Raw genomic sequence first — 13702 nt, 5'->3', positions numbered from 1 at the left:
CCTCTGACACGCGTGTCATAGTTTCGCCATCACTGCCTTATGTTAACTAATCATAGTTAGAGGAAAAATAAGTGATAAGCATGGGAGAAAAACGGCAAGAAGAATTAAAATATTATCAATATTATAGTCATATTTACACTGAAAGCTGCTCTACTTTGTAAAATAGTAGGATATATTAAAACATGCATTGGTAATATAGGAGGACAAAGGGAGGGGGAGGAGGAGGAAGAAGAGGAATGTTAAACTGATCCTACAGGAAAAGATATAATTGTAAAATATATTGCAATATCATTAACTAGTAAAATGAACATAAACCAAATCACTAATAGGTCTGTATTCTGTACACATAAGTTCATTCAAAAGGAAAATAACCTTGAAGCCACCTTCAGAGTTTCCCAATTAAAGTATTTTATAATTTGTCACAACATTATCATTAAAAGCTCACCTCTTTTTCCTTAATGAGATTTAGGCTATTAAAATACTATGCACTTATTGAAATAAATTTACTTGAAAATTGAAGCTCAAAGCAAAATTCATCTGAAGTGGACCTTTTGGAAGATATTCATTGCATGTCCTCACCTTCACATTGGGTTTTGACAGTAGTTTCAACAGCTCTCTGATCTCACTATTTAATGGCTTGTTCTGCAGCTCCTCAGCCAGCTGCAAGAGAGATCACATTGACATAAAGAACATTTAATAAGAGCATCATGTAGTTCCATGTGTGCCCACTACAGATCTATCTTGTGGACTGTCCAGTGATTAAGGAAAAGACAGCATGAAATAAAACAGTATATCAATCACTGCTTTTCTTTTTAGACCCTTACTAGCCCAGATCCCAGCCCAGGCCTTTGGCTAAGCACAGCCCAAGGAATCCCATCAGCCAGATCACCTTTTGATTTATTGCAATGAGGGCAAACCACAGCACTTCATCTACCAAAATGGCTTTTTGCATGCAGACAAAGGACTACTTGTAAAAAGTACTGGATTAAACTTTGACACTATTAAAAAAAAAAAAAAAAGAAAGAAAATAGAAAGAAGGGGGTGGGGGAAGCTCTGAATGAAGTGGTGAAACCCACAGGGTTTCCAAAAAACCATAGTAGCTTGCTGTTTAGAGCTGGGTAAAAAGAACTAGAATGTCTCTAATAAGGCAAAGGTCCAAAACTTTTATTATGTTTACCTACACAGACTATGGAGTCTGTTAAATACAAACCAGGTTAATCATAAAATGACTTATAGTAGGTTGACAACTACTCCAGTACCAAAACCACTGACTATACTCTATTACAATGATCAACAATTCCCATTTGCTGGTTCTAGTTAAAGCAAGGACTAGAGCTTTGAACCTGCCTCATATTCTTAACTAAGATCTTCCTAACAACATTTCTATTCAATATTAGGCTATAGGAAGGATCATATAATTTTCATAAGAAGAAAAGCAAGATTCAAACAGAAAAAAAGATTAAAATTATGAAATATGCAATACAAAATTAAAACTATGTACATATATTTTAATTTAAAAACCTTTCTTAAAACATTGCATAAAATTTGTCCTGTTTTTATCTCTGGAAAAGAACTTTTCTCTAAAAGAAGGATGAAATATAAATTACACACACAAAATAAAATCCAATAAAATTGGTATATTCATTTATTACATTTCAAAAAGTGGTTTTACTTTTCGAGGTAACACTTTTACAGAATTAGCTTACTAAAAGTTGCAAAGGGCTCTTTGCATTCTTTGGTCACTTAATATATAACAATATTTTTTAACATTTCAATACATTGCTCTGATGAATTACTATTATACCATATTTATATATTAGTCTCTAATTTTTTTAAAAGCAAGTTATCATAATATAATTGGGCCTCAATTACATTGATTTACAAACAAATATTTCTCCAAACCTTCAACAGTAAATTTTTTTAAATTTTACTTTCTCAAGTGGCAACTGCAGCTTTCTGTAAAACTCTATCTACACTTTTATTCATCTTCCCTTTAAATGTTTTGGTTCTATAATGCAGAGGCAAACTTCCTTATAAAACATGTATACTGAAATATCCTTCTAATTTGTAATTTCTGTAGGTTCAAAATGGAAAGAAAAATGTTTGGGAACTAAACAAATAGCCCACCACTTAGAGATTACATGCTTTATTTTCTAAATTAGAAACATAAAATACATAAAAGAAAATCAACATCTGAAGATGGCCATTTTTTAAATTATAGTTATGGCCCTGATATTTTACTAAACTGAATTATAATTGGTTTTAACATAACAAAGTAAAAACTTAAAAAGCAAAAAATTAGCTGCAGGAGATCACCAAAACCAGCCTTCACACTAAACATATTTCTCATCTAGCTTAGTGTCCCTTACAGTTTACCCAGGTGTGCTCTCAATTCATCCAAGTCCGAAAGTTAACAGTAAGAAACAGCAAGTTAGTTCCTTACCCCAGATTGAAAATAAAATTATAGCTACAGGAAATTAACTACTCCATCAATGCCAGCTGCTTCTAAAATTTATCTTTTGGTTATGAAGGTAATTTGGAAAGGTCTAATACCCATAAATCATTACTATGCCTTATAATCCATTTTAAAAACAATCCTGTCTTTTTATGTATTTCTTATGCCTCATTCCTATACTAGTATCTGTCATTTTTTAGTACTGTCAGCAAAAGAGCTATCTCATTTGTCTTTATTTCTCCAAAGCATTCCTCTTGTCTGTGACTTTCTGCGTACACTAAGAGCTGACAGCTTCTCTCTCCCCCAGAGAATTACAGCCTAAAATTTATATTACGTAGTTACCAAGGCAAAACAAGAGGTATCTACATGCAAAAGTTTTAAAACAGGAGAATGAAAATAAGCTAATATCAGCATAAACTCTGTGATGACAGGACTTTTGGAAACATTTGCAACTTCTCTGGTTTTCACTCATAGTATCGCGTGCATCTGTCTGCACTAGGATAAGTTCTGCTGCAGCCAGGCTGGTGGCAGACCTGTCCCAGTGATCTCAGAAGGACACACTTACATCATCCGCCAAGGCTGCTGCGCTGTGGAGGATGGGCACAGGATTCTGCCTCTCATAATAGTGTAGTTTTTCATAAATCTGCAAGAAAAGCAAATGAATATAAGTTCAACTGCTAGCAAACATCTGAGATATTTAACTATTTTTATCATTGCAAATAGAAACTGATCATTGAACATTCTAAACAAAAAAAATTAATGGTTCTATAGATGACAAATATGTGTACATAATTCATCTATTACTATGGTCCAGTGTTTCTAACATGAAGTCAAACAGAAAATAAAATCGTCAACAAATAGAACCCACATAGAAACTACACCTTTGTGGGGTTTCTTTTGTTTTGTTTTTTTGGGGTTTTTTTTGCCCCAACAAACATTAGCTAACTAAAACCTTTAATTTCTTAAACATATTGCTTCAATACTTCAAGCATTGGTTGTAGTTTATATTCCTGTTAAAAACATAAATTATGATTAAAGGAAAGCGGTAATCTGGCAGCTACATCCTGACAGCTGGTATGCACTAAGCATCCAGAGTACGGAAGCGGGCGCGGATGGACCTGTGTGGTACTCCAGGAACACACCGTTCCTTTTACTTATTATTTTCCAAATTGCCAACTTCACCCTCAAAATTCAAATTTCTAAGAAACAATGGGATTTCTCACAATTAGAGACATTTCTTATAGCTAGTTAGCTTAAATAATTTTCCATAATGGAAAACAAGTAAAATTATATTAATAAATAAAAAATAATTTGGAATCTAACTTTCCATCATCATTACTCAAGAAACACAAAGGGAAAATATTATAAAGCATTATAAGATGAATTCCTTTAAAATTTTAGTATTATTGTTTAGAAATGAAAGATGCTTTGACAAACACAAAACAGTTGGCACTTGTTTAATCTATTTCAGCTCTTACAGAGGTGCACTTAAAATTTTATACTTGAAAACTTAGTTTAGCCTCTTATTTATAGTTGACCGAACTGCCCCCCACTATACAATATGAAAAGTAGTTGAACCTCTCAATTTCCTGTTTCTAATAAGTATCAAGTGATACACTCTTTAATTATACTCAAAGCTTAACCAAACTTTTTTGTAAAACGTCTGGAAGATAGATTTTACTTTGAATACCCTGATTCTATTGCTAAGAGAGGATTCTATTACCATTTTGGCAGCCTAGTACATAATGCAAAGCATCAGGGAGAGAAGTCTGACACTTATGATATTACCAGAATGATCATGACAACATTTTTACTTAATATCTTAGAACTGTTAAACATTTATCACATTTGAGTCATAAACAAAATTTCAAGAACACAGATTTATAAAAAGATTCGATTTGAAAAACTGTGACAGTATAATTTAAAACCAACCATTCCAAAAGTTAAATCAATTTTCCCTAATTATCAAGAATTGTGTTACCTCAACATTTACTATCACTGAACTTATCCTCTCATAAACTCCTCCAACTTACTGCAACTACTTGTTTAAATGTCTGTTTTCCTGCAATAATCTAGACGCTCATACGTCTTAGCTACCATGTGCCTGTATTACCTACCTAATAGTTATCAGTACTATTAGTAATACAGTCTTTAATGAGTTCAATATCTGAATACCTTAACCCTCAAGAACATGAATGGTAGATAGCTCCATCATCTCATCTATATATATATAAAAAGCCAGCGACTAGAACACTGTAACCACCAGAATCACCAGTTGCTATGACGCCCACTGCAGCCAAAGAACCGACCCGATGGGGGGTGTGGCCAGCCGGCCAACCTCCCGCAGCCCCTCCCCCCAGCTGGCCTGCCCCTGATAGGCCTCTCCCACCCCAATCGAAGGCAGGGAAGCCGGCCAACACCCCCCCCCCCCCCCCCCCCGCAGCCCTTACCCCTGGCCAGCCCCACTCCTGATCTGCCCGCCCCACCCCAAAAGGGGGCAGGGCCGTCTGGCCAACCACCCATGCCCCCCCATGGCCGGCCCCACCCCCAATCAGCCCCCACCAACCTCATCAGCTCACAACCCCTCCCCCAGCCAACACCATCCAGGATCGGCTCCCCCACACCAATCAGGGGTGGGGCTGGCTGGCCAATCTCCCATAGCCCCTCCCCTGACCCCATTTGGGGGCGGGGCCAGCCAGTACACTGCCCACAGCCGCCCCCCCCCCCCCCCCCCCCCCCCCCCCCGCTTTGGCCCGGCCCTGATTGGGCCCTGATCAAGGCAGGCCCGCTGGCTAACCTCCCGCCGTTTCCTCCTCCCAACAGGCCGGGCCCCAATCCGCTGATTGGGACAGGGCCGGCCGGAACCCACCCATGCACAAATACATGCACTGGGCCTCTAGTTTTATAGATAAACAGGTACACAGGAGAGAAATAAGTTGCTGTGGTCCCACAAACAGTAAATGCAGAGTTGGGATTTAAACCTCAGGCCATCTGGTCAGCATCAGAGCTCTTTAGCACCCTGCTTGCCTGTCTGTCTCTCAGACTCACATCTCATCTACGTTTTCCACTGACCTCATTTACTGCTGAATGAATATGACCTGTTTGTAAGGGCAAGAAAAGAGGCTGGATAGATATGTGACAAATAGTCTGGCTATTCTCAATGACAATAGGATTACTGACAGTTCCTCTCCTCCCCTCCCCTATTAATATTTTTTTCCTGTGGTTCCTAATTTTTCTAGATTAATTTACATTCATACCATAATTATAACCTAAAATTACCTGCCCCTAATAAATACATTATTTCTCCACTTAATTTTCTGCTTCTGAGTGTCTTTTAAAAACAGTAAACTATTGCCCTAGCAGGGTGGCCCAGTTGGTTGGAGTGTCTGTCGTCCTATACACCAAAAGGTTGTGGGTTTGACTCCTAGTCAGAGCAACCAATCAATGTTTCTCTCTCACCTTGATGTTTCTTTCTCTCTCTGTCCCTTCTTCTCTCTAAAATCAATAAAAACATGTCCTCAGGTGGTGACTAAAAACACACAACTATCAGTTTCTCTTTCTACATTGTCTTCTCTAGATTCTCATCCACAAGCCCCCCTTACCTTGCCCACATCGGGACTTTCTATATCAAGAATTGTTTAAGTGTTCTAGAACTTACTAACTGGGAACCCTATGTTCTAATGTATTTTACTTCAGTACACAATTTTAAAAATTAAGCTGGTAGGAAAGTAAAAATTACTATAAATAATTTTGAACTATTCATTATTTCCAAAAATATTGACAGAAATTCTGCTTTTTAATTATATCAGAGAAGAAAATTAAAAAGCCAAAATGATTTTAAAATTTTAATACAATAAACAGGTAACATGTATAGACATCACCCCAAGGTTGCCTAAGAGAACTTTCTGTGATGTTGAAAACGTTCTGTATCTGCTTGTTCAATATGCATTTGGACTATTCACATGTGGTTACTGCGCACAGGAAGGAACTGTGGATTGTGTACCTGAAGCACTCAACTTTTTATTTAATTCTAACAGATCTAAATACCCACAGGTGGATAGTGGCTATCATACTGAATAACATGGCAGAGCTTCAGATTATATTCTCTGGATTTTCCCTTTTTAACTCCAGAAAAAATTCACTCTGATATAGTTTGGCAAATTTTTTGTGTGGTAACATTTTGGAATCCAATAGATAAATATATAACCAAAGACATGGCTTATCAGCAATAAGGCAAACCAGCACCTATTACTAAATATTATGTATAGCCATATTGGCAAAATCTCATTTATTTTAACTAAACATGTCCCTTTGAAGATTCAACCATGTAAAAAAAGTGTACTTCATTTTTCTTCCCTGAACAACAAGAAGAGGACAAAAGTGGAAGGAGTTAGGAGGAACAAAGTCTGGAGAGAAGGGAGACTCTGAAATTAATTTCATATAAAAAATGCATTTATTCAAAAGATCCCTAAAAAGAATGACATGCTAAAATATTTAAAATGCACTATTAAGAAAAAGAACCATTTCAAAATGTATATACATTTATGCTCTATTAAATAGTATAAAGTATGTGTTTACACTACATAAGCATTTGTTTTCTATAATTACATTTTTAAGCAGAAAAAGTCAGTTAAAATAAAAATCAGTTCTATATGTAACCAATTCTTACAGGAAAACTATAATTACCTTCATTTACACATATCTTAAAGATAAATGTTTAATATTTACAAGGAAATCTAGTGCCAATAATCTAATTTTAGTACACATACAGTAAAAATTATTTTAAATGAGGCTTCAGTAACAGAAGTATAAATAAGGCTTAACTGGTCCCAGTGCAACATTTGTTTTCAACCTCTCAAAGACCTGTAGAGGCACTGAAGCTGAAAAACACACTCCTTGGTTACCGAAATGATAATAAATAAACCAAGCTGTGAAATCCCTTTTCTGTCTTCTATTATGAGTAGAAAAGGTATTAAAAATAACTGCCCAGCAGTTTGAAGTTCTGCTATGTAATTTAAAAAGTACCCAATCGAGAACTGGCATGTGTGGACACACACACACATACCCATCTACTTCGTTTATTTAAAACATGGAGAGGAGGGAATTCTCAGTATTAAAAGATCCCTGGGACACAATGACAGCTGAGAAGAGCTGGAAGTCACATATTATGCTGTATAGGAATAAAAAATAAAAGTATTCTAATGTTTGGGACCTGCATTAAAGATAACACTTTAATCTTTCTCCAAAAGGAAAACAAAAAATGAAACAAAACTTAGGCTCAAGAGAAAACAGGAATAATAAAGAAAAGAAGGGATTTAGAACTGAAAAACAACAAACGCAGTAAAGGCCACCATGCTAATTCTATGTCCTTCTTTCTAATATTATACCACTACTCTCTCTCTTTTGGCTGATTGTCTTGGCCAGGAACTCCAAAAAAAAAAAAGGAATAAAAATATAGAGAGCTGGCATCCTTGTTTTGTGCTTGCTTTTAATATGCTAAATTCTGGCTTTCCATTAATATGCTATATAATATAAGGCTAATATGCAAATTGTCCCCTCAGAAGTTCGACCAAGAGTTCAACCGCTTGCTATGACGTGTGGTGACCACCAGGGAGTGGCGTGGAATGAAGGAAGGCCCCAGCTGGTAGCTGGAATCCGGGGGAAGGAAGGCACCAGCCAGCAGCCAGGGGCCAGGGGGAAGGAAGGCCCAGATTGGCCCTGATTGCCGGCTAGGCCTAGGGACCCTATCCATGCACAAATTTCGTGCACTGGGCCTCTAATATGTATATATATTTTCCTGTACAACTGGATTTTTCATTCAATACTGTATTGAGATATCTAGGTTGATATATACAGATCTAGTTCATCCATTTAACAGCTGAATAATATTCTATCATATTAATGAACAGTAATTTATATTCCTTTTAACTGAGGAGCACTATGGTCGTTTCCACCTTTTCATTATTGAACATCCCTTCACAGGTCTCCTTCCTGCACAGTGGTAAACACCTAAGAGGGTTCAAGTGTTTCCTGTGTCTCATATCCTAAAACTTGGTGTTAGCAGACATTTTGCCAATCAAATGGACACAAAACAGAATTTCCTATGGTTTTTAACTTTATCTTCTCCAATCTATGACTTGCCTTTCCATAATAGTTTCTGTGGCAGAGACAGTTGCTCCCCAACATCAGCTCTCCCCTTTCACGATAACGAAACTGTGGCTAGAAAGCAGCTGCCTAAGCAAGAGCTACATTTTCTATAATGTCCACCCTTCCCTCTCTCTTGTTAGCCTGCTTCACACATGTGATTAGTTGTCAAACATGAAATATAAGTGTAACTTCTATGTGCCACTTCCTTTAAGGAATGAGTATGCTTCCTCCATATTTTCCCCTTCCACCACCAGCTGGAGTGGACGAGGATAAGCCTTAAGAGACAGCAAAGCTATCAGAGAGAAGGAACCTGGGTCCTCAAAATCCCATATCGAGAAGTGTGACTCATTAATCTGGCATATCCCTCTAAATGATTACTAAGTAGAAATAAACTTCTATTGTCCCTAAATTATGACTTTTTTTTTTTTTTTTTTTTTTTTTTAGTATTTGTCAGTTGTTCCTTGTACCTTAAATAATACAGTGTCCCTGGGCAAGTAGAAGTTATTTCTTAAGAAAACATCTCTATCCTAAATTAATGAAGAGATTTTCCTGACTTCTAAGTTTTACAGCTTCCAGTGGTTCTCAACCTTCCTAATGCCGCAACGCTTTAATACAGTTCCTCGTGTTGTGGTGACCCCCAACCATAAAATTATTTTCGTTGCTATTTCATAACTGTAATTTTGCTACTGCTATGAATCGTAATGTAAATATCTGATATGCTATATGTGTTTTCCCATGGCCGCGACCCACAGGTTGAGAACCGCTGCTGAAGTCTTAACTCCTATCCATGAAGAGCTCTCACTTTACAGTCAACCCTCGTTTCTTGAAAGTCTCCCATTCAAACAATTTGGGTTCTCAACCAAGTCGTTCACAGCAAAAAATGTCTTGGTTGTCAACCAAAACTTGTTTTTGACCAGACAACCTCTTTATGCTGATACCTCAGCATGACAAAGGAGAGAATGCTTTTGTTGCTGGCTGAAATCAATGATTAGTACAATTTAAAAAATATATATTTTTCTTGATTTCAAAGAGGAAGGGAGAGGGAGAGAGAGATAGAAACATCAATGATGAAAGAGAATCACTGGTTAGCTGCCTCCTGCATGCCCCCCGAAACCCGGCATGGTCATATACCCTGAACAGGATCGAACCAAGATCTCATGGTTCATATGTTGATGTTCAACCACTGAGTAACACTGGCTGGGCAATAATTAATACAATTTTAAAACATAAAGAGACCATCAAGAGTGATAATGTTGCTAAGGGTGTGAAAGTGCCCAAAAACTAACAATTACTGGCAATTGAATAGGTAGAAAAACTGTTGTTGGTTGGATAAACAAAAGCAATAGCCAGTGATAGCATTTAGGAGGCAGTGGTATATTAAAAATTCATTTAAGGCTAGTAGGGGGTGGTTTGATAAATTTAGGAAATGTTTATTTACAGATTAAACAGTACATTAGACATGCACTGTATATAATAAGGTTAAAACAGGGAATCATTTGGGGGCCTAAAATGGATTAATTTAATTTACATTATTTCTAATGGGAAAAAATAATTCGGTTTTCAAATTGCTTCTCGAACAGCCTCCCAGAATAAATTAAGGTGGAGAACTAACTGAGGTGCCTCTTTATCTTCTTCCAAAATGATAGCACCATTTTATCTTTTTCAGCTGATGTGCCATAATACTACTTGACACAAGTGTTATCTTTTACATGGGAATCATTGGTCAGACTCCCATATAAAAGCGTCTCTATCTAGGCTCTCTGTTCCTTGATTTGTCTCCCTGAGCCAATATTATTATCATACTAGTAGCCGGGTGCATGAAATTTGTGCACATTAAAAGGGAATTAACTGCCCTAACTGGTTTGGCTCAGTGGATAGAGCGTCAGCCTGTGCACTCAAGGGTCCCGGGTTCGATTCTGGTCAAGGGCATGTGCCTTGGTTGCGGGCACATCCCCAGTGGGGAGTGTGCAGGAGGCAGCTGGTCGATGTTTCTCTCTCATCGATGTTTCTAACTCTCTATCCCTCTCCCTTCCTCTCTGTAAAAAATCAATAAAATATATTTTTTTAAAAAAAGGAATTAATTAGCAGAGATATTTTAATATTGCTATTTGCCCTTTCTCTATAATAGAAGTGTGAGAGATGAAAGGAAATTAGTAAAATGTATATGAAAATAATATATACATTTATTAATAAATAAAGAGTAACAAAAGGATATAACAACAACAGTCATGATATAAAAACGACAAAAACATGATATGAAAACAACAAAAACATGATATAAAAACAACAGTGATGCAAACAATGACTGATAAAGCGATTAAACTTATTCTAATATCTCCCTGTACACCACATTAAGAGTGAAAACACTTTCAGAGTGCTTGACTAATTTCCCTTGTGATGAAGTACTTAGAACTTTCACTGTAACATCACATGCTCTTCAAACTCGAGAGAAAGCAACATATAGCTGACCATGTGCAAAAACGGGTTCAGGTAGGAACATGCCTACTCTGTCTAGACTTTGTCCTAGTGATTTATTAATAGTCATCACAAATGCTGGCATCACGGGAAACCGTCGTCGAATCAATTTAAATGGGAGGCCAGTGTCAGATGGGGACAAATTAATTCTTGGAATCAGAGCAGCTTCTCCCTCTGCAGATCCTGTTAATACTTCAGCTTTGATACTGTTAGGTCATAATCTTTTGATAATAAATCTGGTACCATTACAAAGACCCCATTTACTATTGAGATTTCTCAATAGCATGATGATTGCACCCACTTTCAATTTTAATTTACGACACGGCATTCCCGAAGGAGTAATACTATTCAGAAATTCGATGGGGAAATTTTCCTTTGTTTCTTTGTTATGGGGTGGGGCCACAACATTAGTAACAAAGAAACAGAATTAAAACTTTATCGTGGGGAGCTGCTACAGTGTTTTGGACAGGTTCAAGCCTTGGACTGATGAGAAGGAACAGCCCTCTCATTGCCATGTGCAAGTCCCAGCTTGGAGGGCAGGGCCCTCCCAGCACAATTATAGCCAACAGCTGTAGTTGTAGGCTTGAACCTATGGTCCGAACACGTGGCCCCACGTGCCTGAGTGATGTGGGCTTGATAGAGTTCAGGTGCATGTAGTTGAGTAGGATTGAAACCCAGGAGAATGTTTGTAAACATCTTGGTCACGCCCTTACTTTGCCTCGTAGCTTCTGCTATAAAATAAAGGCATGGCTGTGGGCGTGGTCGCTGTCTCTCAGAGAAGCGGCATCCCACCGAGACCCAGCTTTCATTCTCTTGTCTGTCTTTTCTAAGCCTGTCAACCGCCCCACTCAGGTTCACTCCGTGCTGGCGCGGCACACTTTAGAAAGATCTGCCTCCATGCTCCCAGGACAGGTTCCTGCCTCAAACTCCGCCCTTACAGGAAACAGCTCCGGGAAACAGCTTGGGGGAGGGCGCAGCCATTGCCAAGTAAACCCCTGTAGGACTGACTTCCTTCCGCTCAGTCAGTGTTCTCCTGTATGTGATGAACACCACCCATGGTTTTTATTTATTTATTTATTTTTTAATTAAATCTTTATTGTTCAGATTATTACATTGTTCCTCTTTTTCCCCCCATAGCTCCCCTCCAACCGTTTCCCACCACACCCTCTGCCCTCACCCCACTCCCCCACTGTCCTCATCTGCCAGAAGCCGGTCCATCCTTGCTGCTTGACACAGTTGCTGCAGGAAAGAAACATCTGCACAGCATATATTTCAAGGGACCTGGCATATATAGCATATTGTTCTTAATATGTTTGCTCTCCTTAGTGCCATGTGTTTTAACCAAGGTCACCTCTCCGAGAAAGGTTGTTTCCCCAGGTGGGGATTTTTCCCTGAGGTTAGGGAGGGGATACAACCCCTTAATTAAGTGCCAGGCGGGTAGTTAAGCTACATAATCTTTACTCCCTGGAATGGAGATAAGAAACACCCTAACCTTTGTAATAGAAATTGACAGGATTAAAATCGGCTGGTATAAATACGGATGTAAAAAGACAATAAACATCAGATCCTAACCAGAACCTAGCAAGAGAACATGGACACAGCACCTGGCTGGAGATTCAACACAGAACTTGGCTGGAGATCCTGGTTAGAGATCCTGGCTAGGCTGCTGATCAACTGAACGCTGTCTCCGTGTCATTCCTTCATTGCTGACTCCGTCTACACCTTTGGGGACCCCTGGACCCGCTGGGGTTGGACCCCAGCACTCATCCATAGGTGCACGATTTTTGTTCAGTCTCTTCCCGCATCCCCCACACCCCTTTCCCCCCTGAGAATAGTCAGTCCACTCCCTTTCTATGCCCCTGATTCTATTATAATCACCAGTTTATTCTGTTCATCAGATTATTTATTCACTTGATTCTTAGATTCACTTGTTGATAGATGCATGTTTGTTGTTCACAATTTGTATCTTTACCTTTTTCTTCTTCTTCCTCTTCTTAAAGGATACCTTTCAGCATTTCATATAATACTGTTTCAGTGGTGATGAACTCCTTTAGCTTTTCCTTATCTGTGAAGCTCTTTATCTGACCTTCAATTCTGAATGATAGCTTTGCTGGATAAAGTAATCTTGGTTGTAGGTTCTTGGTATTCATCACTTTGAATATTTCTTGCCACTCCCTTCTGGCCTGCAAAGTTTCTGTTGAGAAATCAGCTGACAGTCGTATGGGTACTCCCTTGTAGGTAACTGACTGTCTTTCTCTTGCTGCTTTTAAGAGTCTCTCTTTGTCTTTTGCTCTTGGCATTTTAATTATGATGTGTCTTGGTGTGGCCCTCTTTGGATTCCTTTTGTTTGGGGTTCTCTGCACTTCCTGGACTTGTAAGTCTATTTATTTCACCAGGTAGGGGAAGTTTTCTGCCATTATTTCTTCAAATAGGTTTTCAATATCTTGCTGGGTCTCATCTTCTGGCACTCCTATAATTCTGATATTAGTGCACTTGAAGCTGTCCCAGAGGCTCCTTACACTATCTTCACACTTTCGGATTCTTTTTTCATTTTGCCTTTCCAGTTGGGTGTTTTTTGCTTCTTCGTATTTTAAATCTTTGACTTGATTCTTGTGATCCTCTGGT

At 38.2% G+C, this 13702-nt stretch overlaps 1 protein-coding gene across 1 annotated transcript in view; it reads right to left on the bottom strand.

The window, feature by feature from the left end:
* MPP7 (MAGUK p55 scaffold protein 7) overlaps positions 1 to 13702 on the bottom strand; it is a 263960-nt gene that overhangs the window by 124085 nt on the left and 126173 nt on the right. The window contains exons 3-4 of the mRNA XM_070428568.1: positions 3021 to 3098; positions 580 to 660 (exon numbers count right to left, since the gene is read on the bottom strand). Of these exons, the coding sequence (XP_070284669.1) occupies positions 580 to 660; positions 3021 to 3098 (159 nt within the window). The remainder of the gene's footprint in view (positions 1 to 579; positions 661 to 3020; positions 3099 to 13702) is intronic.

This window comes from Myotis yumanensis, unplaced genomic scaffold (genome assembly GCF_028538775.1).
Source record: "Myotis yumanensis isolate MYYU_CA2020_CCGP unplaced genomic scaffold, mMyoYum1.0.hap1 SCAF_1, whole genome shotgun sequence".
NCBI classification, from domain to species: domain Eukaryota; kingdom Metazoa; phylum Chordata; class Mammalia; order Chiroptera; family Vespertilionidae; genus Myotis; species Myotis yumanensis.
Note: the sequence above shows the minus strand (reverse complement) of the source record. Positions and strands in the feature narration are given on the sequence as shown.